At 44.2% G+C, this 25,128-nt stretch overlaps 1 protein-coding gene across 2 annotated transcripts in view; it reads left to right on the top strand.

Annotated features, from left to right (window-relative positions):
* Window positions 1-24,744, top strand: part of SRC (SRC proto-oncogene, non-receptor tyrosine kinase) — a 90,397-nt gene extending 65,653 nt beyond the window's left edge. For both annotated transcript variants that reach the window (XM_081867777.1, XM_081867778.1), the window contains 9 exons: window positions 6,883-6,981; window positions 9,465-9,568; window positions 14,363-14,512; window positions 16,081-16,236; window positions 16,431-16,610; window positions 17,788-17,864; window positions 19,061-19,214; window positions 19,559-19,690; window positions 21,466-24,744. In XM_081867777.1, the coding sequence (XP_081723903.1) occupies window positions 6,883-6,981; window positions 9,465-9,568; window positions 14,363-14,512; window positions 16,081-16,236; window positions 16,431-16,610; window positions 17,788-17,864; window positions 19,061-19,214; window positions 19,559-19,690; window positions 21,466-21,674 (1,261 nt within the window). In that variant the 3' untranslated portion in view covers window positions 21,675-24,744. The remainder of the gene's footprint in view (window positions 1-6,882; window positions 6,982-9,464; window positions 9,569-14,362; window positions 14,513-16,080; window positions 16,237-16,430; window positions 16,611-17,787; window positions 17,865-19,060; window positions 19,215-19,558; window positions 19,691-21,465) is intronic.
* Window positions 24,745-25,128: the final 384 nt, after the last annotated feature.

Genomic DNA, 25,128 nt, shown 5'->3' with positions numbered 1-25,128 from the left:
AAGCCATCAAATCAACCCCCTCCTTTATGCAGGGGTGGACAGAGCAGTACAGTGGTACCTCTGGTTACATACGCTTCAGGTTACAGACTCCGCTAACCCAGAAATATTACCTTGGGTTAAGAACTTTGCTTCAGGATAAGAACAGAAATCGTGCTCTGGCGGCACGGCAGCAGCAGGATGCCCCATTAGCTAAAGTGGTGCTTCAGGTTAAGAACAGTTTTGGGTTAAGAACTGACCTCTGAAACGAATAAAGTACTTAACCTGAGGTACTACTCTATTAGCCAACTTTGTGCCCTTCGCCCATGAGTCCTGGCTGGGGCTGATGGGAGTTGTAGCCAAAAACACCTGGAGGACCCCAGCTTGGTGAAGGCTATCTTAGAGCACCTTCAGCAGACAGTTGACAGGCCCTGCTTGAAGACCTCCAGCGTGGGAGAGCCCACCGACCCCGTGGGTAATTAGTTCCCTTGCCAAACTGCTCTTCCTTTCCCTCTACTGTTCAGTCAAATTCTACCCCTCTCTAACTTAAGCCCACTGGATCTACTCCTGCCCTCTGCAGCAACAGAGAACAAGCCTCTGCTCTCTTCTTTGTGTACAGTGCTATCATGTTACTAGCCTCCAGAAACAATAAATAGACTGAGCCTGGCAAACTTCAGTTGGCAGAGCATTCTTTAGGGAAGGCACCACTCAGAGAAAGCTCTGCCCCTGGGAGTGTTGAGGAATCCAAGGTGGAGTCACCAGTGATGAGGAGAGAGTTTTTGCATTGAAAGGGTTTGCTTTGTAGCCTTGTAAACCCCCCACTCCTTCCACACCTATTTGCATCCCACTCTTCCTCCAATCAGCTCAGGGCAATGTGGCATATCTTCCTATTTTTATCTTACCCCTTTTATCATCCCAACAACTCTGTTTGCTTAGGCCACTTCAAACCATTTATTTAAGTGGTGTACAGTAAAATCGATCCCAAGTAAGGATTCCCAAGCTGCGAAGACAGGGGTTGAGGCAGCCTCTTGTATAGGTAGGTTAAGCTGAGAGGGAGAGAGAGAGACCAGCTTGTTGAGAGCCACTCGCTTTTCATAGGGGCTGAACAGAGCTTTGAACCCAAGTCTTGCCAGGCTCCAAACCAGGAAGATTTATCCTTCACAATTTGTGTCTGCTTAGTTATTCACTCGTCAGGAAGGTTGTTCTGAAAAGTTTATAATCTTCAGAAGGTCTCTCTCAGGACTGCCTTGGAAGAAATTGCAGGGGTTAAGAACGAAAAGCTCAGTTTTCCCTTGTGGTCGCAGCAAATTAAACAGGGACAGCAAAATATCACAGGAGAGAAGGGGAGCATCACTCATTTCTAATATTCAGGCTGCCTCTTGCAGCCTCTTTCTCAAGTGAATAACATTCCTACTGTTCTCTGGCATTCTTCCCACTTCTGCCCCAATTACAATAATTCTCTTGGGTAATAGCCATGTGTGTGTGTGGGGGGGGGGGATATCTTGGAGCCCTTTTTAACGGGCTGGCATACTGTCTTATTTTGCCTGTCATTCCAAACCAAGTATTCTTTCCCATAGGAATGGATCCAGTTTCAGTGTGCTGGCACTATAAGGCCGAAAACAGTAACCGAAGCATTGTCACAATTAATAAATCAGTTTGTTAACAGCAAATAAAATTTGGACAAGTTACGTAAACAATATCAACATACTGCTCCCCCCCCCCCCATTTACATAATGGTCTGCATTCTGGGCAATAGCTGGGTAATCTATTGTGAGAAAATATGTAATCACTAGGAATAAGGAGTTTTCCCCTCCAACCCTTCAGGTAGCAGAGAGATGGGGAACCTTCAGGCCAAAATGCAATCCCCAGGCTTATCTGTCTGAGCCTCCCCAGGACACAAACCCTCACCAGCCACACCTGCTTTGCCCAGGCCATCTTTCCTACTCATTCCATGAGTGTTTTTGCCTGGCTAGAATGTGCCCTTGGTCTCTGATAATATTTTTTTTGGGGGGGGGAATATTGTCACTTTCCCCATTTAGTATAAATCTGCACCAGGGACTAGTTTCTGCTCAGTTCATGTTGGGACTGCAGGTGTCAGGTGTGCTGATGGAACATGCCTGAGGTTTAGAAGACCCCTCTGTCTAAAAGCCTGCTATCAACCCATGCTCCCAACGTAGGTGGGAAAGCTTATCGCATGCAAGATTTACCAACCCAAACAAACATTTGGGCATTGATGTAACCTTGAATCCATCGTTTTATATAACTTCTCCATGGTGAGGTATCTTCCTGATACACAGATTACATACTGTACTTCTATCCGTAGTACTGTGAATCTCCCATCAAACAACCTGCTGAACTGAGACATTAAGTTGGTGTGCACCCACTGTGTAGGCAGCATTTTAAATAGCTCCCCTTGTTGGCTACTTCTGTGTACACCACTCTGTGGTACATGATTCTGCAGGGAATCATTTAAAACAGCCTCCATCGGCAGCTGTTTTGTGTGCATTGATCCTTGCAGTTCTCTGCGGCATGCACATCTGGCTTTACTAACTCATTTGCACATGTGGGCAGGGCAGGGTGTTTTGCATGAAAAAGATGGCTTTTAGTGCCAGAGGCAGAAAAACCAAATGATAGCCCCATATATAAAACACAAACAGTGTTTTATAGTGTTGTAAACAAAAATCTGCCCTTTTCCCCTTATGGGGTATCCAAGAGCCCATACAGAGATAATAAATGCTAAACTATTTGCTACACTTTAATCAGTCACCTGCTGCCTTATTGCTTAAGGTTGGCATCATCATGTGAACCAATTTTGTTTTCTATGATGGAGCAATTTTATGTTTTTGCAGAGGAGAGGAACTATTTCACACATCCTCCCCCTATGATAATGGTGATGTCACCTGTGCATGTTGCAGTGAGTATTGTTGTCCCATTTCCTCATGGTACCTGTGTTGGCCAGGCTGGTGCCATGATTTCACCAGTCTGATTTTCAGTTGCATCAATCCAATATATAGGTGGGGGGAATGGGTTCCTTTATCATTTCCAATCTGCATGAGTTTCTGGTTGACTGTCCCTGCAGAGACAGACACTGGAAGCTAGAAATTTGTTCCTATTCAACTAGGTAAACATGAGCACTGTGTCAAGGATCCTGCACCAGTACAATTCCATGTGCCCCTGAGTATGGATGATGCCAGGAAAACTCATGGCAGTTGCATATCACATTGCAGATACAACATACCTGGAGTGAACTGCAGATGGCCATTAAAGTTTGATAAAATAGCTAGCATAAAAATTGTCTTTGCCACCACTTGGCTCCCCCAAACTAGTTTTTCTGGAGTTGTCCACTAGACCTTGAGAAAGCTGCTGCCAGTTGCTGGCTGCTAGATAGGTCAGTGGTCCGACTCAGTGTCTCATGATGTGTCCAGTTTCAGATGTTGCTCACTTTGCGGAGCTTCCTTCATGCTTCTTAAAAACCCATGAGAGAATGTGAGAAACAGCATTTGATTGTCTTTTGGTGGTGATGCATAATGTGGCTTGCTTTTGAGGTTATATACAATCCTTCCTATACCTTCCCAGGATGTGGGGAAGATTTTTCCTTTTGTTTAGAAAGTTACCGTATTTTGTGCTCTATAAGACTCACTTTTTCCCTCCTAAAAAGTAAGGGGAAATGTGTGTGCATCTTACGGAGTGAATGCAGGCTGCGCAGCTATCCCAGAAGCCAGAACAGCAAGAGGGATTGCTGCTCTCACTGCACAGCGATCCCTCTTGCTGTTCTGGCTTCTGGGATTCAGAATATTTTTTTTCTTGTTTTCCTCCTCCAAAAACTAGGTGCGTCTTATGGTCTGGTGTGTCTTATAGAGCGAAAAATACGATAACTCCGTGACAGGGGAGTCAGTAAAATCCAGAAACCTATGGAGGAAGAAACATTAGGTTGGCACTTAACTGGAGAGTACAGTCCCCCCCTCCCCCCCCTTCCCAGGCATTTTGGAGAGTTAGACCAACTATTTCCCACCCGCTGCCTCCTTGCCAGTGGCAGTCTCTGTGTGATTCTGCAAGATAAAGACATTCCAAGCCACCTGGACATTCCATGAGTGCTTTGGGGCTTAGTCATTTTAGCACAGAAAAGAAGAATGCAAGCCTGGGGATTGGGATGCGGGGGGGGGGGGAGTAGTCCTGCCTGCATTCTTCACCCTCTGACCTGCTTTGCCCCAGGATATATTGCATTTACAGTGCTATGTCCTGTGTGGGATGCAGATAGAGACTCAGTTTTCTTACCTGACACTACTGGGCCCAGAACATATTTGGTGTATTAAATTCCTGTGTGGGTATTGCACTTATTCTGCTTTCCTAAATCCACAACAAACCATTCAGAATTCAACACTTCTGCAGTTTGGCATTACTTAGTTTCTTCTAGGAGAGACAGCAGCTTTACATAATTTGGTAGAGTGATGGAGTGTGGCTTTGAACATCCTCTCAATCAAGTCTTGCTAGCTACAATTTCTGTAAAAGCCTGAGCTCGCTGCTTCTGAAGTCACTGGGTTGTAGCCATTGCTCAGAACAGATATGACTTACTTAGGTCCATTGATTTCTATGCTTGCTTACTGCAAGTATAATGTAGTTGGATAAAACCCAGCATGGTATGAACATGTGTCCCAGCGAATCCTAGGCTGCAAGTAGAATTGCAAAGTAAGATACTGGTACTTTTCCTTACAGCTTGTTTTACTCAGTTCTGATCTCTTGTACATCCTTCTCCAATAAGCAGTTGGTTAATAGACATAATGGCCCCAATCTTACAACCATGGTTTTAAAAATTGGAGCGGGCTGTAGAATTGTGCATTGATTCCACCCTTTCTTGCCAGCACATACCTTAATGTTAGTTAATGTTGGTGTTGATATTTTAGGTAGGAGGGGTGCAGTTTGCCTGTGGTGAGGGGAGTGCAGGAGATCACAACTGGCTTCTGATCTCGAAACTGTTAAGAGAGTGGCCCATTTTGCCTGTGCTAAACCCATGGGCATAGCCAGGATTTATGTTGGGTGGGAAGGGGGAAGCAGAATCAATGTTGGGGGTGGGGCAGAACCAAGCTATCTGCAACACAATTGGTTAGTTAGTTAATTATTTTTATTTATTTATTTGATTGGGGAGCAGCTGCCTCCCCCACCACCACCCTCCCCTTGGCTATGCCCATGACTAAAGCTATTGAGAGCGACTAAAGCTAAGTTTGTTAAATGTGTGTTTCACATTTCTTTGCCTTTACATTTCTGCTTGATGGAGGAGTTCTGTGCAACTCAGAAGATTGCATCATCCCCAGACTACATTGCCTTACCTATTCTGCATAGTTTAGCTTATCCAACCAAGTAGCATTTTGTCTACCGACTTCAGATGCAGCATGTTTGTGTCCTTTTCTAGGATATAGTTTCTCCTTCATTTCTTATTCTCTCCCACCACCACCCCTGGGCTGCATGTATGTACTCTAATGTTATGTTCCTAGTATTGCTTTATGCTCTTGTGCGTTTTTTAAAAAAACTTTTGCTTTTGAGCTGTGTGTTCCCTTTTTATTATCACAATTTTTCTTTTTTTGTTTTGTTTTGTTTTTGTGTGCCTATTTCCTCCCCATTCCCAACCCTGCTTTCTTGGACTTCTAATGCTTCATACAGCAGCCAGATTTGGTTCAGATTCAAATGGCTCCAAAGGTATTTTCAATGGGTACTTGACATGCCTTTTTAAGTAAGGAAATTCCTTATTTAAAAGGATCTTGTGTTATTTGTCATTTAACCAAACTAATAAGGTGCCAGCTGTGGAATCTCAGATAATGACACAGTTCAGTTGCTATGGAGACCACCTTATTTGCTTGAGTTATCCTCATTACCGGCACTCCAGTCATGGGTTGAAGAGCTCGCTGCAAAGAAATCCTGCATTGTTTGATTGGAATATATCACATAAATCATGCAAAACTGTTTTTGTTGGGTGAATAGGTTTTTATTTAATCAACATCCTCTTCTTTTTGTCTAAGCCAGGATGGCCAATCCATGTTCTGCAAGCATAGGGATGGGCACTTCTGTCTATTTTGGTCTGTGTCCCTTTTTGCATGGTTTCACCTGTAATTCCATTCTGATTCATTTCCACATTAATCTGATTTTTAATTTTTTTTTTAAATCCTCTCAATATTTATTTAAGTATGCATTTTAATACATATGTAAATGTATTTTGAAAGAATATAGATATTTAAAAGTGTATTTTGAGACATTTACATGTCCAAGAACAGTGTTGCAACTTTTGGAGAAGTGCAAAATACAACGAATAGCAAAATTCCAACCTGCAGATTGACCCCAAGTTTTTTGTGCAGGAATTCACAAAGGCTGAATTCCTCAAGCATCTCTAGTGCAAATCAGATTTGGCTCCCAGCAGCCCTACCAAATTTGAATCAATGTATGCTTAAGCCACCTTGGCAGAATTTTTATTCAGAAAGGTGGGATATAAATGCCTTAACATAAATAACATAAATAATAACAACATTTCATAAACTGTATGTATTTTCTGTACATGTAATGTTGCTTTCTCTTATACCTTCTGGAAAAGCAAAGGGATTACCTACTGATCAGCTTCGAGGGGAGGGACAAGATTGTTCAGGAAGTACCTTCATGTACACACACACACACACACACACACACACACACACACAAACACCTGTTGGTTACCACCAACTACTTTGTTGAGTTTCACCATCCACGAAGGGGTTGCAGAATTCTGACCCACAAGCAAACATAGAGTAGGCCCTAGTCTAAGCAGTGGGGTCAAGAGGAGCTGGATTGGAATCAGCAGGGGAGTCTGGGGGTGCCAGTGAGTTGGGAAGGTAATCTGACCTATTTTATCTTCACTGATATATTTCTTTGCTTTGTGTTTTGCAGGGAAGGAGATTGGTGGCTGGCTCACTCGCTCACAACTGGCCAGAAAGGATACATCCCCAGTAACTATGTTGCACCCTCAGACTCCATCCAGGCTGAAGAGTAATTGAAATATTTTAGATAGTTTTGATAAACAGTGCAATGCCTTCTAGCTTTTAACCCAAGCCTTCTAGCCATAACAGTCAGAGGCACCCCTCATTTCCCCAGATAATTCCTGACTTTGTGTCAGTAGGATAGTTCACACATGTATTTATCCTTTAGTTGCTGTGTGGAAGAGTGGTCTCAGACTGAACACTGTATCTAGAATTCTCGTATCACTTTGGTTGGACACAATGCTCTGAGGTTGAATCAGTTCACTCATACATCTTTAAGCCAACTTCAGTGGTCAAGCGTGGAGTAACTGAGTGATGTGTATGGCTAATTGGTCCTATAGCAACTTGCTGGCTTTTAAGATATGATTAGTCTTGCCTTCCTATTAGATGTTCAGCGCCATTTTTGAAAAACACTGGTTTCTTCTGTGAGGAAAAAAACACTAGTGAATACCACAATATCTGAAAAAAATAATGTCAATGATTGTATAAATCACATGCATCTCTCAGAGAGAGATCTAACCATTCTCTAACTGTTTACTATGTGTTTCTCACTCCCTACACCTGGCTTGGGAAACTTCTGGCCTTCAGGATGTTGTTTGACTACAACTCCCATCATCCCTCACCATTGACCATGCTGGCTGAGGCTAATGGGAGCTAGAGTCCAACCACCTCTAGAGGGTGACAGGTCCCCTAGCCCTGCCCTCAGTGAACCTTTCATACCATCCAGTTCTGTTTATGATGTACAGTTCCTAATGTCCTGCATGTACCTACTGAAGCTATCCAGTTTATTTATTACTGAAGTTTGCTTTCCAACTAAGTCACTTTTGGATAGTGCACTACTGGATATTTCCACCTTACTAGTAGGTACTAAATTTTTGAACTTCTGGGCAGTTTAGCATTTGACAGAAATGTTTATGACCATAAAAAATATGAGCTTGCTCTATAGTTTGTTAAAACCATAAAGGAGGTTACCATTTGATCATTAGAGTGGAATAAGCATTTATGTATGAGTGCTACCATGACATTGGTGTGCTTCTTAGAATGGGTTCAGAATCTTCAACATTTTTGCACACCATCCAGGAAAATTTCACAGGATTTTGAAACACCTCCCAACTTTGTGGCCTGTTTCTCCAATCCTCGGATGACATTTTGGTGCTTGGAACAGGTTTTGTTTTTCACATTGCAGCTTTTGTGGCAAGGAGAATCTAGAAAACTGTGGTGACGAACCCCCGACTTTCCAGTGATCTAACTTAATATCTGTAGATGGAATAAAAGTCTGTAAATGAGAACTCCTTCATACAAAATGCTTCCCCTCTCCACTGATATTACCCCCGTGTAAGAAACAGTGTGTACAAAAGGAGCTGCAGATGATTAGGCCCTTCTTAGAGAAACACTGTAGAATGAGTATTTAACACTTCTGAGGCCTGGTCTGGCCCATAGATGCCTCTCACAGGACTATGGATCAGGACAATGTTTTCCTGGCATGAAAACACAGGAGCTTCCTTCAGCCTTGGCGTTCACATACTTATCAGGCTTTAAGGAGTTAAGAATCTAGCAGCCCTTGGCAAAATTTAGTGCATTTCAGAATGTTGTCTTTTATCCTGGGATAAGTGATTTATGTAAGAACATAAAAAGAGCTCTGCTGGATCAGAACAAATGTCCATCTATTTTAGTATTGTTTTTTTGGATGAGGCTAGTCAGATGCCTCTGGGAAACCCACAAGCAGTGTGTGGAGTGTTCCTATCCAGTGCCTTCCTCCAGAAAACTGCAATCTTATTCTCCCACAACCTGCATTTTCCAGTCCCCCCCCCCAACAGTCAGTCAGCATTTTATATTGACTGTACTTAATCCTTATTTGCACATTTTTTGGTTCCCCCATTTAATTTCTCCCCCCACCCCCAATGATATGTTGCTCCTACAAACCTTCCCCCAAGCCTACCAATACCTCTGTTTGTGGGCAGTGCTATTTTGGTAACATAAGCAATGGCATTCATACTTGAACATTGGAAATAGGAATTGTAGCCTTTTATACTCCATGAATTTGTCTAAAATCCTTTTTTAAAGCCAAGTGAGTCAGTGGTTTTCATCACATCTTATGACAGTGATTTTTCACATATGGGTTATGCTTTGTTGCACTTCTTCTTCTTCTTCTTCTTTTTTTTTTTTTTTTTGTCTGTCCTGAACCTACTAATTAATTTCAGAGTTGCAAGGTATTCCTGGGGAGGTCATAATTATTATTATATTTTATAGAGCCCTACTTTCAAGCTCTTGACCCAAAGTATGAGGGCTTAGCACTTCAGTTTGAACATTCAGAAGAAAAGTTTGTAGTGTTGCTTCCTGTTGGTCAAAAACCCTTGGCCCAGGCACTTGCCATGTAGAAGCTGTGCGTTGATAAGAAGATTGATCCTTCAGTATTTAAAAAAGTTAACAGTGACTGGAAGAACTTGGCAAAATGGGATCTCTCCCATGCTCATGTGTATTCCACTATTGTAGGTGGTATTTTGGCAAGATAACCCGCCGAGAGTCAGAACGGTTACTACTCAATCCAGAGAATCCCCGGGGGACATTCTTGGCAAGAGAGAGTGAGACAACAAAAGGTAATGGCAATTTATTGAGAAAGTTAACATCTCTCGAAATAGCAGTTTCTATGAGAACAAGCTGGTGTTCAGAGCTCACTTCCCTTGCATCCGGGACAGTATTGGGTTTTCCATGTTCTTAAAAGACCGCTTCCTAAACTTCTGATAGCCAAAGTGCATTCTTTCTTTCCGAATTTAAATTGGGAAGTAAAGCCCAAAAGACTTACTTTAGCAGGTGTAAGTATTAGGTGGCCTCAGATGATCAATGAAGTGTGTTTCTAGGCGAGTCGCCATTCTGGATGTGCGTCTTGACTCAACCAGAGATGCACTAAAGAACTGCTTCCAAGTGCAGGTATTTCTGCTGCAAAGGGAGGGTGAGGAGAGGCCTACAGACACAAGGATATGGACGGCCTTGGGCTGCTGAAACTACTTGGGGAAAGTTCAGAGTGCTAGTATGAACTTGCCCCAGCTGGGCTCTTATCTTGAGATACTTAACTAGGATAATAACAAGCAATAATAATTGGTGAGTAGCGCTGGCAGTTCAGCATTATAGCTGCCACAAATGTGCATGGACTCACTTTTAATGGAAGTTTACAGCATTGGAAGTTTTCAATTCCAGAGCCCTGGTCCTTTTTCGTTCTGGCCCAAGGCTCTTAATATCAAGTATCTTAACCCAAGAGTCTGTGTTATTGCTATGTCCATGTTCCCCTCCTCACCCTCTCTCCTTGTATGCTATCCATAGTATGTTCTGTCAACCAAGCAGTACTCTCTCTGACTCCTGCCCTGTTCTGATCTGATTGGTGGAGAACTGGATGGGATTTAAATATCTAACGTAAACAGAGATTCTGGTCCTGTGCCTGTCCTCTTTACAAAGGAATGGTGCTGAAACTGGGTCACTGAGCTGGGAATAGCTGGGTAACCAATGGCAACAAGGAACTCTGCAGTTCCCTCTTATCCTTGCTGCCAGGGGCAGTTTGTTGTTGCGTTTATAGGAGCGGTTTAATGAAGTTTGTGCTTGGGTGTGAGTGGCATTGTAGGAACCAGTTGGTAGTAGCAACACACGTGTGCCAGAAATAAAAGCCATGCGAGCAGAGTTTAGCTGTGGGTGTCCTTTGCCCTGCCCTTCCCATTTCTGTCCTATGTGACTGGCATGTCAAGACGGGCATAAGCACATGGAGGGATCAAGCATCATTGCTGTGAACAGGTCAGATATTTATTAGAGTGAGGAGAGAGGCACTGGAGATATAGTAGGAATGTGTGGTTACTTCAGCAGTGACAGAATGTCTGCCAGCCACATTCTGTTCAATATATTCAACTCAAGATTTCTCTGCTCTTCTCTGAAAATATCTCTAATGCCATATATACAAAATCCTCGTGTGCGATCAGCCCAGGAAACCAACTTCTAGTTCTTGTGGATGTGAGAATAGATTTGAGAACAGGCAAGCAGTGCCTCTTCAGTTGTGTAAGCTGGAGAAATGGCTAAATAAGATTTCCAAATGTTGGAGGAAGACCTCTGTGCTGTGCATGATCCCTAGCTCCTCCTCATGATTAGTAGAAGCATAAATATCTAAACAAAATAAGGGAAAGCATGCTTAATTTGAATAATTCATGCAGGTTGCAGAGTTCAGCTTTTTCTCACTTCAGAATCCGGGTATCTGGTTCTGTTGCCAATTATCTCTACATAGAAAGTTTTGCTCATGCAACCTCTGTAACCTGGTGGTTTATTATGTTGTAGATGTTTTTGCCTGGAACTAAAGTTGAGAGCTGACATACAAATAATGTGTGATGTGCGAGACACTCTGTGGCTAGCCACAGAGCAGAAGGAATGGGATGGTGGTGATTCCATTGAGGACAAAAGCAGTAGCCAATGTGGCCAGGATGTCTTTGGTACCTAGCTAGGTATTTGTCTTCCTAACAGGGATCACTCTCTAAGGAAATCATTTGCACAACAGAAGCTCCAGTTTCTTTTCTCCCTCCCCCCAGCCTCCAGAGGGGGTTCCCATCTGCTCTGGAAGGCTCCCCCCAACCCTCTGGAGCAGATGTTAGGAGCATACAAGAAGCCAAAGAAGAGGAAGAGTTAATACTGCCAACCCAGCAGTTTGAAAGCACGTCAAAGTGCAAGTAGATAAATAGGTACCGCTCTGGCAGGAAGGTAAACGGCGTTTCCGTGCGCTGCTCTGGTTCACCAGAAGCGGCTTAGTCATGCTGGCCACATGATCCGGAAGCTGTACGCCGGCTCCCTCGGCCAATAAAGCGAGATGAGCACCACAACCCCAGAGTCGTCCGCACTGGACCTAACGGTTAGGGGTCCTTTACCCTTACCTATGCTTTACTAATGGCCTTAAACTTTACAGAACATTAATATCCCATTCAGGTACTAAATAGTTCATTCACATTATTAATTGCAGTCATGTGTTGCGGGTAACACACAAGAGCTCTTTTAAAAAGCCAGTTTCAAAAATGCTGCTGTCCTGTGTTTTGAAAACCTTTGCCCAATAATCCTAGCTTCCACAGAACTTGTGTCAGCTTTTGGGTGTTAATGCAACAGCAGTTTCCCCATATAATTGGTGCATAGCATTAGCAATACAGGAAGAAAGCACAGTTCCCTATAGATTTGCTGCCAGTACCTATTTCCCTTCCCTTGAGGTGCTGCAGCAAAGGTCTCTGAGCTTTACGTTAACCCTGCACAAATTAGCTGCTGAAGTTTGACAGGATCAGAGTGGAGGCTGAGCCAGCTGGAGGCCATAATTAGACAGACCTGGCCTTGCCAGCTGCTTTTGTTCTTCAAAGGTATCTACTCTGCATCCTGCCCCCCTCCCTTCATGTGAATTCTGCTGTGAAGTTACTAACCTGCTGACGGCAGCACCAGCTTCCTTTCATGGACATGTCATGAAGACATGTGAGAGGCTTCCTTGAAAACCTGTGTGTTCAACATTTCCCCCATCCTAAAGTGCCACAAGGAAATGATGAGTAGATAAGGTTTTTAATATATTAGTTTTCCTATACTGTACTTTGTTCTCATTTTTTACAAGATGGACCATATCGCATCCGTGCTGGCTGAATCAGGGTATATGCATATGAATCCGGGTATAGGAATTTGGGAAGCTGCTTTTTATTGAGCCAGATGATTGAGCCAAATGATAGGTCCATCTAGCTGAGTACAGTGGTGCCTCGCAAGACGAAATTAATTCGTTCCGCAAGTTTTTTCTTCTTGCGAGTTTTTCGTCTTGCGAAGCACGGTTTCCCATAGGAATGCATTGAAAATCAATCAATGTGTTCCTATGGAAACCGCCTTCAGACCAGGTCCGGGGACAGTCTGTCCCCCGACCTCTTCTGAAGGCTGGGGGGGGACAAGGGCTTTTCTTCCCACCGCCAGCCTTCAGAAGGCTGTTCTGAAGGCTGGCGGTGGGAAGAAAAGCCCTTCTCCCCACCTCCCGCCCTGCAAGCTCCGGGGACAGGAGGGCTTTGCTGCCGACCCCCAGCATATTAAAAGCCCGCCCGCCAGCATTTTAAAAGCCCCCAGGACAGTGGAGACTTCTCTGCTGTCCCGGGGCGATCTTAAAATGCTGGCGGGCGGCAGCGAAGCCTTCGCTGCCGACCCACAGCATTTTAAAAGCCCCCGGGACAGCGGAGGTCTTCTGAAGGCAGGCGGTGGGCGAAAGTCTTTGCTCCCCCCCGCCTGCCTTCAAAAGCCGTCTGGGATAGCGGAGAAACGCGCTGCGCTTCTCCGCTATCCCGGGAAGGCCGACGGGGGGGGGGAGCAAAGACTTTTGCCCCCCCGCCGGCCTTCAGGTCCAGGACCTCTTCTGAAGGCCGGCGGTGGGCGAAAGTCTTTGCTCCCGACGGCCAGCATTTTAAAAGCGGTCCGGGGCTTCCCTGCTATCCCGGACCGCTTTTAAAATGCTGGTGGTGGGGGGCAAAGCCTTTCGGCCCCCTCCGGCCTTCCTGGACCTCTTCTGAAGGCCGGAGGGGGGCGAAAGGCTTTGCTCCCCACCGCCAGCATTTAAAAGAGGTCCCCGGAGATTTTCCTATGGGCTTTCTTCTTGCGAAGCAAGCCCATAGGGAAATTCGTCTTGCGGAACGACTCAAAAACGGAAAACTCTTTCGTCTTGCGAGTTTTTCGTTTTGCGAGGCGTTCGTCTTGCGAGGCACTACTGTACTGTCAATGTCGATAGACAACATACTTCTAGAATCTCAGGCGGGTCTCTCCCAGACCTACCTGGAGATGCCAGAGACTGAGCCTGGGACCTTTGGTTTGCAAAGAAGACATCTGAAGGCAGCCCTGTTTAGGGAAGTTTTTAATGACTGATGTCTTAATGTATTTTTAATCTTTTTGTTGGAAGCCGCCCAGAGTGGCTGGAGAAACCCAGCCAGATGCGCAGGGTATTATTATTATTCAGGGACTCTACCACTGAGCTACAGTCTTTCACCTCTTCTTCGTTCCTTGGGCATCTAAACCAGGGTTTCCCAAACTTCGGTCTCCAGTTGTTTTTGGACTACAACTCCCATCATCTCTGACCTCTGGTCCTGCTAGCTAGGGATGATGGGAGTTGTCATCCAAAAACAACTAGAGACCCAAGTTTGGGAAACATTGATCTGAACTTCTGCAGCGTTGTTAATATTTTATTCTAACCTTTGAAATAATGAATAACGTATAATATTATTCTAATATTATTACGTCTAATATTATTCTAACCTTTGAAATAATGAATAATGTCTAATAATAATGAATAACTGGTAGTAAGTTCTGCTAAACAGTGGCTGCAAAGTATCTCTTAAACCCAATCCTGAGCTGTGTCCGCTTTTTCTTGGTAGGTGCCTACTGCCTCTCTGTCTCAGATTTTGACAATGCCAAGGGACTCAACGTGAAGCATTACAAGATCCGCAAGCTGGACAACGGTGGCTTCTACATCACTTCCCGCACACAGTTCAGCAGCCTTCAGCAACTGGTGGCCTATTACTCCAGTAAGTGCCATTTTGGCTTCAGATAATACAGGATTTCATTGCAGAATACAGAGGCTCTGTCTAAGGTACCTTGAACTAAAAAGCAAAAGTGAACATACTTGGACAGCATCTTATGGGCACCATAAGTACTTACAGAGATTGCCACCCACTACCATAAAACAGCATATTGGCTCCTTATATTGGCTCCCTGTATATTATTCCATGATAATTAAGCAGACTGATCCATCATGATCTTGAGCATCAGTGTGTCTGGCTTGTAACCAGAAGGTTGGTGGTTTGAGCCCACCCAGGCAGAATTTCCTGCATTGCAGGGGGTTGGACTAGATGACCCTTCCAACTCCAGAGTTCTATGATTTCATGAAATCGAAAGGTTGTAATGGTATTATAGTCAAGCTGCCACTGCACCAGAAAGCCGCAAATCTCAGTCTGCCTGGCATCAAGCAGGATGGCAAGATGGCAAGACTGAACAAGGTGCACCCTTTCAAGAGGTTTCTGCTGGAGAAGAGAATAAGTTGGAAAGATACATATTTTCTGGATACTTCTGACCTGGGTAGATACTGGCACAGTGTTAGAGACAGGAAGTGATTGTCAGGTGATGGTGAAGAATGGTAAATAGTGAGAGAGATGGGATGAAAAAAGAAAGTCGGTTTACATTTGGTAATCAAGATGGTAGGGAAAAGAAGCTGGGCAGCTTCTTGGATGATGTTCTGTCTTCAGACATAGATGGTTCTGATCATGTTGGTAGTACTTCACTGCATCCAAGAAAATGTGCAGTTCCTAATTGAATTATGGGAGCACTGTTTGCTTTGAACTGGCCCTAAGCTGACCTGCCACTTTCTGAGTCCCAACTGAACAACCATTCAGTAGTCTTCAGAGCTTTAAGATATTAGTTGTTTCCAACAATGTGGACTTCTAGCTGATAATGTAGAATTGTGGGCAATTATGAAATGGTTATAAGATTCTAGCAGCAACCTGGAAATTCTAGTAGGCAATCAGTATGAAATCAGACCAAGACATAGATATCTGCCTTTCATAACTGTATTTTAAGATTTTAAAATCACTTCTTAGCATGGTAAGATGTTTGATGAATCATAGATAGTGCTTCTGAAGTTGTGATAAGTTTCTTTCTCTTACATTGGAGTCAGTATCTGGCATTAGGAACCTGGTTCTAAGAAGGCACTTTTTGGGAAATAACTGTTTTTTGCAATTTCTTTTCTCTGAGTTAGGTAGAACAATTAAGTAGGGCAATGAATCCTTATAGGAAATGCAGTCTGAGACACCTTAGAAAGTGTTCTGGTGCTTGTCCCGTGCTTGTCCCATTTAAGTGTTTCCTTGGGATTTGAAGAACATTTTATATAGAAAAATCACACACACACACACACAGAGAGAGAGAGAGAGAGAGAGAGAGAGAGAGGGGGGGGGGAGAGAGAGAGTATAAGAAATAGAGACTCAAGGAGATTTAAACTGGGTTTGAGAAGGCGATAAATAGTTCCATATTCTTAAGACACGTTTCACTTAAAGTGATGTTTCTTATACTTTATTGTGATATCTATGTTCCTCTTCCCCAGAACATGCAGATGGCTTGTGTCATCGTCTCACCAATGTCTGCCCAACCAGCAAGCCTCAAACACAAGGTCTGGCAAAGGATGCTTGGGAAATCCCCCGGGAGTCGCTGCGGTTAGAGGTGAAGCTTGGGCAAGGCTGTTTTGGAGAAGTGTGGATGGGTAAGGATTTCTAGCAGGTACCTGAGCCACAAAATTCGCCTTCTAGTCTGATGGGCATATTTCAGGCCATGTCTTTCAGCAAGGGGAAATTAGGCAAGGCCCCTGACTGCACAAACCGTAGGAGGCATGGTACCAGCTTAAGTGTTCATTAGTGAAAAGGATGCCTTGTTAATCTACTTATATTTCTACTCTAGGAACCTGGAATGGCACCACCAGGGTGGCAATAAAGACTCTGAAACCTGGGACAATGTCTCCAGAGGCATTTCTGCAGGAGGCACAGGTCATGAAGAAGCTGCGCCATGAGAAGCTGGTGCAGCTCTATGCTGTGGTTTCGGAGGAACCCATTTATATTGTAACAGAATACATGTGTAAAGGTGAGCAATGTATTAAGGGCAGTGTTAAGGGCAGGCATTAAGGATGCCTTGTTTGGATGTTCTCTCCCTCAGACTGAAAGGGCAAAATTAAATGGGCTAGAAATCTAATGTTGGGAGCAGAAACATTTTACCCCGTCATTCAGAATAGGCAGCATTTGGAAAATGAGTTTGTCAATTAGGCATCATCTAAGCACCAATTCACATAACCCAGGCATAGCCAAACTTGGCCCTCCAGATGTTTTGGGACTACAACTCCCATCATTCCTAGCCAACAGGACCAGTGGTCATGGATGATGGGAATTGTAGACCCAAAACATCTGGAGGGCCAAGTTTGGCCATGCCTGACATAACCAAATGGATGTGTTACAGATGTGGGCTGAATTGTTGTTTGTGTGGTTTTATTGTATCTGTGTGGGGTTTATTACCTGTTTGTAAGTTGCTTTGAGGGATGCGGGTGGCGCTGTGGGTTAAACCACAGAGCCTAGGACTTGCCGATCAGAAGGTTGGCGGTTCGAATCCCCGTGACAGGGTGATCTCCTGTTGCTCGGTCCCTGCTCCTGCCCACCTAGCAGTTCGAAAGCACGTCAAAGTGCAAGTAGATAAATAGGTACCGCTCCGGCGGGAAGGTAAACGGCATTTCCGTGCGCTGCTCTGGTTCACCAGAAGCGGCTTAGTCATGCTGGCCACATGACCCGGAAGCTGTACGCTGGCTCCCTCAGCCAATAAAGCGAGATGAGTGCCGCAACCCCAGAGTTGGCCACAACTGGACCTAATGGTCAGGGGTCCCTTTACCTTTACCTTAAGTTGCTTTGGGTTGCTCTAGGCAAGATAAAAGTGACTTTAACAAATTTAATAAATAAGAATAAGCACTGAAGAGGCCTGGTGATTGTTTGGCAAACCACTGACTTACAATTCAGCCCTTGCTTCCCATGTTGCTGCAACATTTGAGGAGTGTAAATTACAGTTCAATCAAGATGTGAGAAAAAACTAATAAAGGGTTTTTGTTGGGGCTTAAATTCTTTCTACGCTCTGTAAAAAACAGCTCGTTGGCTTAGTTAAATTGTATTGTTTGCTCTGTGAGATTGAAACAGCTGCATATTCTGCAGAGGGAAAACATCTGCAAGGGTTTAGGGTTTGCTCCAACTTCAATTACTGACAATTGTATGTTCTGCTCTAGGGAGCCTCCTGGATTTCTTGAAAGGGGAGATGGGCAAGTACTTGAGGCTGCCCCAACTGGTAGATATGGCGGCTCAGGTGAGTGTAGCATGCTTTAAGAGCCAATCTACATATGCTGTAGGCTTGAAGGATGCTGCTTTTCCAGATCTGTATGACTCTAGGCTGCTGGTGGAGGATTGCCTATTTTGCATGTTTGCCTATAATAGTATCTCCCTGCATACAAATATTTAGCAAGACAACTAGCTGTTGTAAAATCTGTCTCCCTGACATGCTGCTTTTCTGTTGGTGGGGGTCTTATTGGGGAAGCATTTTCCAGGGCCCTTTGGTTTCCTTTAAACCAATATAAGATCTCTGACCATGTCTCTCTCCCTTTTTGGCATTCAAGCCTCTTCCCATATCTCATTTTCTGTGTGCGCCAGCTGAGACAGAGTGCTGGTGAACATCTGTTTCAGTCAGTGCAACATTAGCAGCTATGCAGGATAGGCAGCCCACATGATATTGGCTGACAAATACTTCATTTTTCATAGGTTTAGCTTTATTCAGCCCCTCTGCTTTCAAGAGAACTGTAGGCTCATTTGCCTCCAAGTTCGTTGCTTTTGCTGGTTGGTTTGACATTTAACACACACACACACACACACACACACACACACACACACGGCTTTACTACATTAGTCTATATCTTCATAAGTTACCTGAATCCTGGTAACCCTGGGCTGAATAGAGCTGGCTGATTTGACTAATGCTTTACGGGTAAGCTCTGATAGATCATAATAATCATTCACGCAAATTTGTAATGTATATTTTTTACTACATTTATATCCCACCTGAACGTCAAGGACCTCAGACTGGTATACATTGTTTTCCTTCTCCCTGTTTTATCCTCAGAACAACCCTGTGAGGTAGGTTAGGCTGAGAGACAGTGACTGGCCCAGGGTCACCCAGCGAGCTTCATAGCTGAGTGGGGATTTGAACCCTGGCGTCCCAAGTCCTAGTCCTGAACTCAGAGCTTTCCAAACTTTTCAAGTCGGTGACACACTTTTTGGACATGGATCCTTTCACGACGCAGTAATTCATTTTGTGACATGGTAATTCAGTTTTACTAGCCAACCGGCGGTTAAACTAACCCTTTCCAGCCCAGGAGGAGAGTGGGGAGCATTCGTGCAACACACCTACACACTGCAACCAACACACTAATGTGTCACAACACAGTTTAGAAAGCTCTACCTTAACTATTCCACCACACTGATTTTCTTTTGTGTTTGGGATTGTTCCAGATTGCATCTGGCATGGCATATGTGGAGAGGATGAACTACGTACACAGAGATCTCCGAGCTGCCAACATCCTTGTGGGGGAAAATCTGGTGTGCAAGGTAGCTGACTTTGGACTGGCCCGGCTGATTGAGGACAATGAATACACAGCAAGGCAAGGTATGAGCTGCACTTTCCACTTGGAAGAAATAAGCAGCTGCAAACTAGTTAGTGCTTCAGAGCGGGAAGAAGTCTGGGTAGCAATGCAGAGTAAAAGCCCCGCGGCCCAAAAGCAGGAAGCGTTATCAAGACAACGTGAAAAGGCAGCCTTCATGCCAACATGACAAACTGTTGAGTATATTTCTATGATTCTATGTCCTGGATTCCTGCACTTTTGCTACTGCTGGTGAATGATGCAGAAGTAGTGGAAGACTTGGTTGCCAACATCCTTCATTTCTTCCTTTTGTGTGTGCTGAATAAGACATGTTTTGTTTTTTTACAATATGCTTGTCTGTCTTGTTCAGGTGCTAAATTCCCCATTAAGTGGACTGCCCCAGAAGCTGCTCTCTATGGTCGATTCACCATCAAGTCAGATGTATGGTCCTTTGGAATACTGCTGACTGAACTGGCCACGAAGGGCCGAGTACCATATCCAGGTAAGTGTGTTTTTTTATATACCATATTTTTCGCTCCATAAGACGCACCTGACCATAAGACGCACCTAGTTTTTAGAGGGGGAATGCAAGAAAAAAAACCTATTCTTTAAAGGGAGCACTGAGCAGAGCCTGTATGCACCCCAGGCTCTGCTCAGCACTCCCTTTCATGAGCCGCGTGGAGCGTGTGTGTGGCGCTTGCAGGCTTTTCCCCGAGGAGGGAGAAGGGCAGCCCGTCACTGATACAGCAATCCCTCTCACTGTTCTGGCTTCTGGGATAGCTGCACAGCCTGAATTCACTCCATAAGATGCACACACATTTCCCCTTACTTTTTAGGAGGGAAAAAGTGTGTCTTATAATAGAGCGAAAAATACGGTGGGCCTTTCTACAGGTGCTCAAAGGGGCCACAAGACCAGCTATAGCAAACTACTCATTCACTACTCATGGAAAGGGACAGGGATCTCCAAAGCAGAACAATACTGTCTCCTACAGTGCTAATATCAGAGATAAAGCCTGCCTGCTCTTTAAGAGTGAAAGTCAGCAATTTACCCACCCACACCTCCAACACTCTGTGGAAATGTATGTCTGATCTATGTGGTGTGTTGCTTAGCTCCAAAACTAGAGATAAAAAAATCCCTCTGCCTGTTCTTTACAGAGGATCTTTAAAGAGGAAGCAGAGCATTTTAATGCTGTTTAGATCAGGAGATAAAAGTTGTGAGGTTGCATCCGGTGGTTTGGTAGAGTAGATGCAGCCCATGGACTTGTGGGTTCGCCCAACCACCTTGGTTTTTCCTGTTCTTTCCATTTTAATATATTTTGATTGTTTTTATTTTTAATTGTTGTACGTCATTGTGAGTGGTGCATGGGCGCTAGACAGGTGGGATAGATTTTAATTAATTAATAACGTTGGAAAAAGAAAGCTAATATATGATTTGTGGAGGATATACACCAACAATAAGACCTTTCACAATTATGGGAGACAAAATCAGCAAGCGTCTCATGGGAAATGGATTTCTCCAGAGTTTTAATTCCTCTGTAGACTTCTGCTTTCCTTCTGAAGCCCCATTCATATATTACTGTTGCAAAATGATAGCCTACGGGGGGAAACCACTCCCTTTTATTCATGGTTCAGTTCCACATCAGTAATATTATGGGTGGCTCAAATCCCTGAAGTGGTGTACAGCATGAGAAAAATGACATTAAATACAAGAGAAGTTTGATAAAAAAATAAAATTGTTTCTACAGACAATAAAAACATCCGTATGTTACAAACACATTACAGGATTGGGCTATGGGGAAAATCCCTGTGTCCCATACCCAGCTAGTGTCTAGTTCTCTGTTTGCTGGCAGGAGAAGAAGAAAGGTAACAGGCTTTGTGTGAGAGATGGGAAGTTTGTGACCCTCCAGGTGTTATTGGGCTCCCATCATCCCTGGACGTTGTCCTTGCTGGCTGGGGCTGATGGGAGTTAAGAGTCCATTATCTGTCGGGCCACAGGCTCCCCCTCTCTGCTTGATGCCAGACTTTAGGAACACTACTTAAATCGCTCCACTGTAATGCAAATTGAACTGTACTTGGTAAACAAGAGCATACGTTGTTAGCGACACTTCTGTATATTTTGGCTAAACTGTTCTACTGAAGAGCCAGGTTGCATACTCCTTTTCTGAGAAGTGATAATGTCTGGGATCCAGGAGTGGTATGCATGTATGTACACTTACATGCAAGTAGTACCAGTACTCACAGTGTTTACTGAACACCTGTCTGCTTTTGTACCAATAGGTATGGTGAACCGGGAAGTGCTTGATCAAGTAGAGCGAGGCTACCGGATGCCCTGCCCACCAGAATGCCCAGAGTCTCTGCATGATCTGATGTGTCAGTGCTGGAGGAAGGATCCTGAGGAAAGGCCGACCTTTGAGTACCTTCAAGCTTTCTTGGAGGACTATTTCACATCAACAGAGCCTCAATATCAGCCAGGCGAGAACCTATAGATCTGGGAACAGAATTCAGTGCCAAAGACTCTATGCTGCTCCTACTGCATATGTGCTCAAGCGAGAGACTTTGAGCCATACTTGAAACATGTCTGGAGCACCTGCCAGGGTCTCTTCCTCGTTCTGCTGATTTGCCCTTCCTTTTGAGGATGGTACAGGGGGCCCTTTGTTAAACAAATGTGGTGCCCTTGGCTGTTATGGGTTACCTAAGGCCTCAATAGGTCATAAATTAGCAGTGTCATGGTTCTACTTTTTGATATGAAGTTGGCTACGGTGCAGAAAAACAGGGTTTCAGAAAAGCCAAGTTCTTCCAGAAGAGAAGAGGCCAAATAAAAACCAGGGATCCTATTCCTGTGGGCCGCCTGCCCTCTGGAGTCTGCCCTCCCTCCAAACCATCCTTCACATCCATCAGCAAGAACATGGCAATGCTGCGTCTGATGGTGATGATGTGGGCTACTTCATGGCTGCATGGCTTCAAAGCACTTGGGTCATCTCTGATTGACTTAGTGGTGATGCTACAGCATTATGCCTTTTCAAATTCATATGGCTTCTGTTCTCCTTTATGTTTGAAACCAGCACAGTTTCCCCTTTCCTTGTCCCATCCAAACCCCACTGCGTGGAATTGGATTGACTGCTTCACTCCAGGAAAAAATGGCAGCCCACTTATATTTGGAACATGTCACATTTCCATGTACTCATGGTCCTCTTTTTTTATATGTGTATATATGTACAATCTGCCACTGTTCTCTTCTGGGCCACTGAGGATGTGTCACTGTCTGCCCAGTCTTGTCTTGTTGTGTGTGTGGTGCACTTGCTCTTAGCCATAGAAGAAACAGGACTCAGGGTGCTGGGTTTGCAGTTCAGTTGTAGGGTTTGGTTCATCTTTGCCTTGGAACAGCGATAGCAAACATGGTGCCCTCCAGATTTTATTGAACTATGATTCCCATCATCCCTGATCATTGACTGTATTGGTTGGAACTGACGGGAGATGTAGTCCAACAATATTAGGAGGGCACCACATTGGTTACTTTGATGTTGAATTGAAGGAACTTCTTGAGGAGGTCATACTCTGCAACTGATTAGGGATTTTAATTTTGATGCTTGTGGTAGTGATGGCTTGCACATTTTTTTAGAGCTGTGTTTGTTCTTGGACTGCAGGCTTGTCTTCCAGCCTAGCCTTTCAACCCTAATAAAGTGAAATTATGAACAGAAATGTCTTAGACTGGCAAGAAGGGATATACTCTACCTGGGTCATAAGTCCCCTAAATGCCAGCTGTTAGCCCAGGGAATAAAAGTCTTCCACATGGCATTTTAAGAATTCATCAAGTACATGGTTCCTTCTCTTTTCACATCAGTGCATCTTAATCTTAACCATTTCCAAGGCTCCTTGGTCCCTCAGGGGCATAATATTGCTGCTGGGCAAACTTCAGCTGAACAAGTTGCTCTGCAGTGCTGCATCAGCACAGTGGGTGCACTTCTGGTTCAGACAGGGTAAAGAGGCCTTGCATTGCCCTGCCATCTGAGGGCAGCCCCCTTCTCCCATACAGTATATGAGTAAGTGATGCACATGGGGAAGAACAAATCCAACAAAGAAAGTAGCAAAATACATAGAACCCTGCAAAACTTGATTTTTGTCCTCCCTCACTAAACCTGCGTCCCAGTGCTATATGATCCCTAGGATGACCCCTTGCTGGAGAGAATTTTAGGTCAGGGGTTTAACCCAGCCCTGTTCTAAAACTACTGATAAGAGCTTGCAATCTCCACACAGGCCCCTTCTACAGAGCGATCCTTTAAGAAATGCAACTCCCTGTTTATGCTTCTGATTTGGTTATGACCTAAAACTAGTCCCAATTATTCCTAGGGTACAAATCATGCCAAATGTCCTTGTTTTGCCTCTTCTATCTTCCTTCCATCTTTTTAAGCCTTATTGGCTAAAGCAGTGGGGGAAAGTGAGGACAGTAGCTGAACCCTGTGAAGTACTAATGAGCAAACTGCATATTACATTCCACTGCCTGTATTTTCCCCTCTAGTAAACTAAAGGCTGAGTCACTAGGCTGTGAGTTTCACCAAAGGAGCATTAGAGGGGAGGGCTGCTTAAACTTGTACCTTCTGGCTGTCTTTCAGTTAAAATTACCCCTTCCCGAGCTGATTCGGAGTGGAGGGGAAACTGGGAGGAAAATGGTTAAGTTGAAGTGCAGGTAGATACAGATCATGTGGTGTTACTCTGCTAAAAACTCACAGCACAATAAACTGCTTTCAGTTCAAAAAAGCAAATGTCAGAGAAGAGAAATACGCAACTATATTCAGTGTATAGTTTGGCCATAAAAGTCCTTAAAAATGGATGTTCAGGCTTCTGCTGGATCACACCCTGTGTAGTCTCTTCCTTGATCACTTGTCACTTTCCACATATCCTGCAGAGCTTTCCATACTCATATCCATCCTGCTGCACACCAGGAGCTGTTTTTAACAGCAGCTGGCATTTGAGCAGCTGGTTGCAGTTTACATTTCAGCTTGTGCATATGCAACAGAATTCAACTTGGCAATCTTTGCACTGTTGGAGGTGGGAAGCTTTTAGAATCAACTATCAGTCTGTTTTAAAATCATCAAGATGATGCATCTCTGAATGCATGCCAGAATCATCCCCTTCTTGGGAAAGAGCAAGGAACCGAACAAGATGGAGATTTGGGCACCAGTACCTAGTCCCATCAGCAGCTGGTGCTGCAGCAACCTTACTCCATGACCTTCACTCACACGGAGGAGCAAAATATATAAAGCTGCAATGGACTTGGCTGGAGCATGCCTGTTACATTAGCGCTTGTTAGGCCAAGGAATCTGCACCCCAAGGGCAGATGGAGTAATTGTGCACATCACGCTAGGGGAGACCTGAGATGCACTCCAGGAGCTGGCATGAGAGTTCAGACTTGGAGCCACGTTGATTTGTTAACTAGGGCAATTCTACAGACAACACACTGCATCCCAGACTCACAGCCTCAAAGGGACTGAAAGGGCGATTTTTCCAAAGTGCCTGTTGTGTGGGCCGTGAGTTGAGGCTGATTAATTTTTTTAAAAACCAACAAGATTGCTTCAGCATCTTAACTTCTTTAAAACCAACAAGATTGCTGTAGCATCTTGTCAGAAAACTCTCACTAGTGAAAGGTGGATCTCCTTGTCAGTCAAGGTAAGCTTTCAGCTGTCGCTTCCTCAACAACATGCAGTGTGCTTGTCTATCTAAGTAAGTCTTACTTGGAGGAGAACCATTGAAATTAAGGAACATGGAATTAATGAACCTAAGTTAGTCATATTCCTTAATTCCAGTGGGTTTGCTGTGAGTAGGACTAGCATAGGCTACAACCCTTATGTTTGGGCATTCCATGATTTCTACCAAAACATTAATAGAATAGAGCCAAGTGCCTCTGTGCAAATATATACAGCAACATTTGACCAGGTTTGAACC

This window comes from Podarcis erhardii, assembly GCF_964252035.2.
Source record: "Podarcis erhardii genome assembly, chromosome: 6".
Lineage (NCBI taxonomy): Eukaryota > Metazoa > Chordata > Lepidosauria > Squamata > Lacertidae > Podarcis > Podarcis erhardii.
The sequence above is the reverse complement of the archived record's forward strand: the minus strand, read 5'-3'. Positions and strand labels throughout refer to the sequence as shown.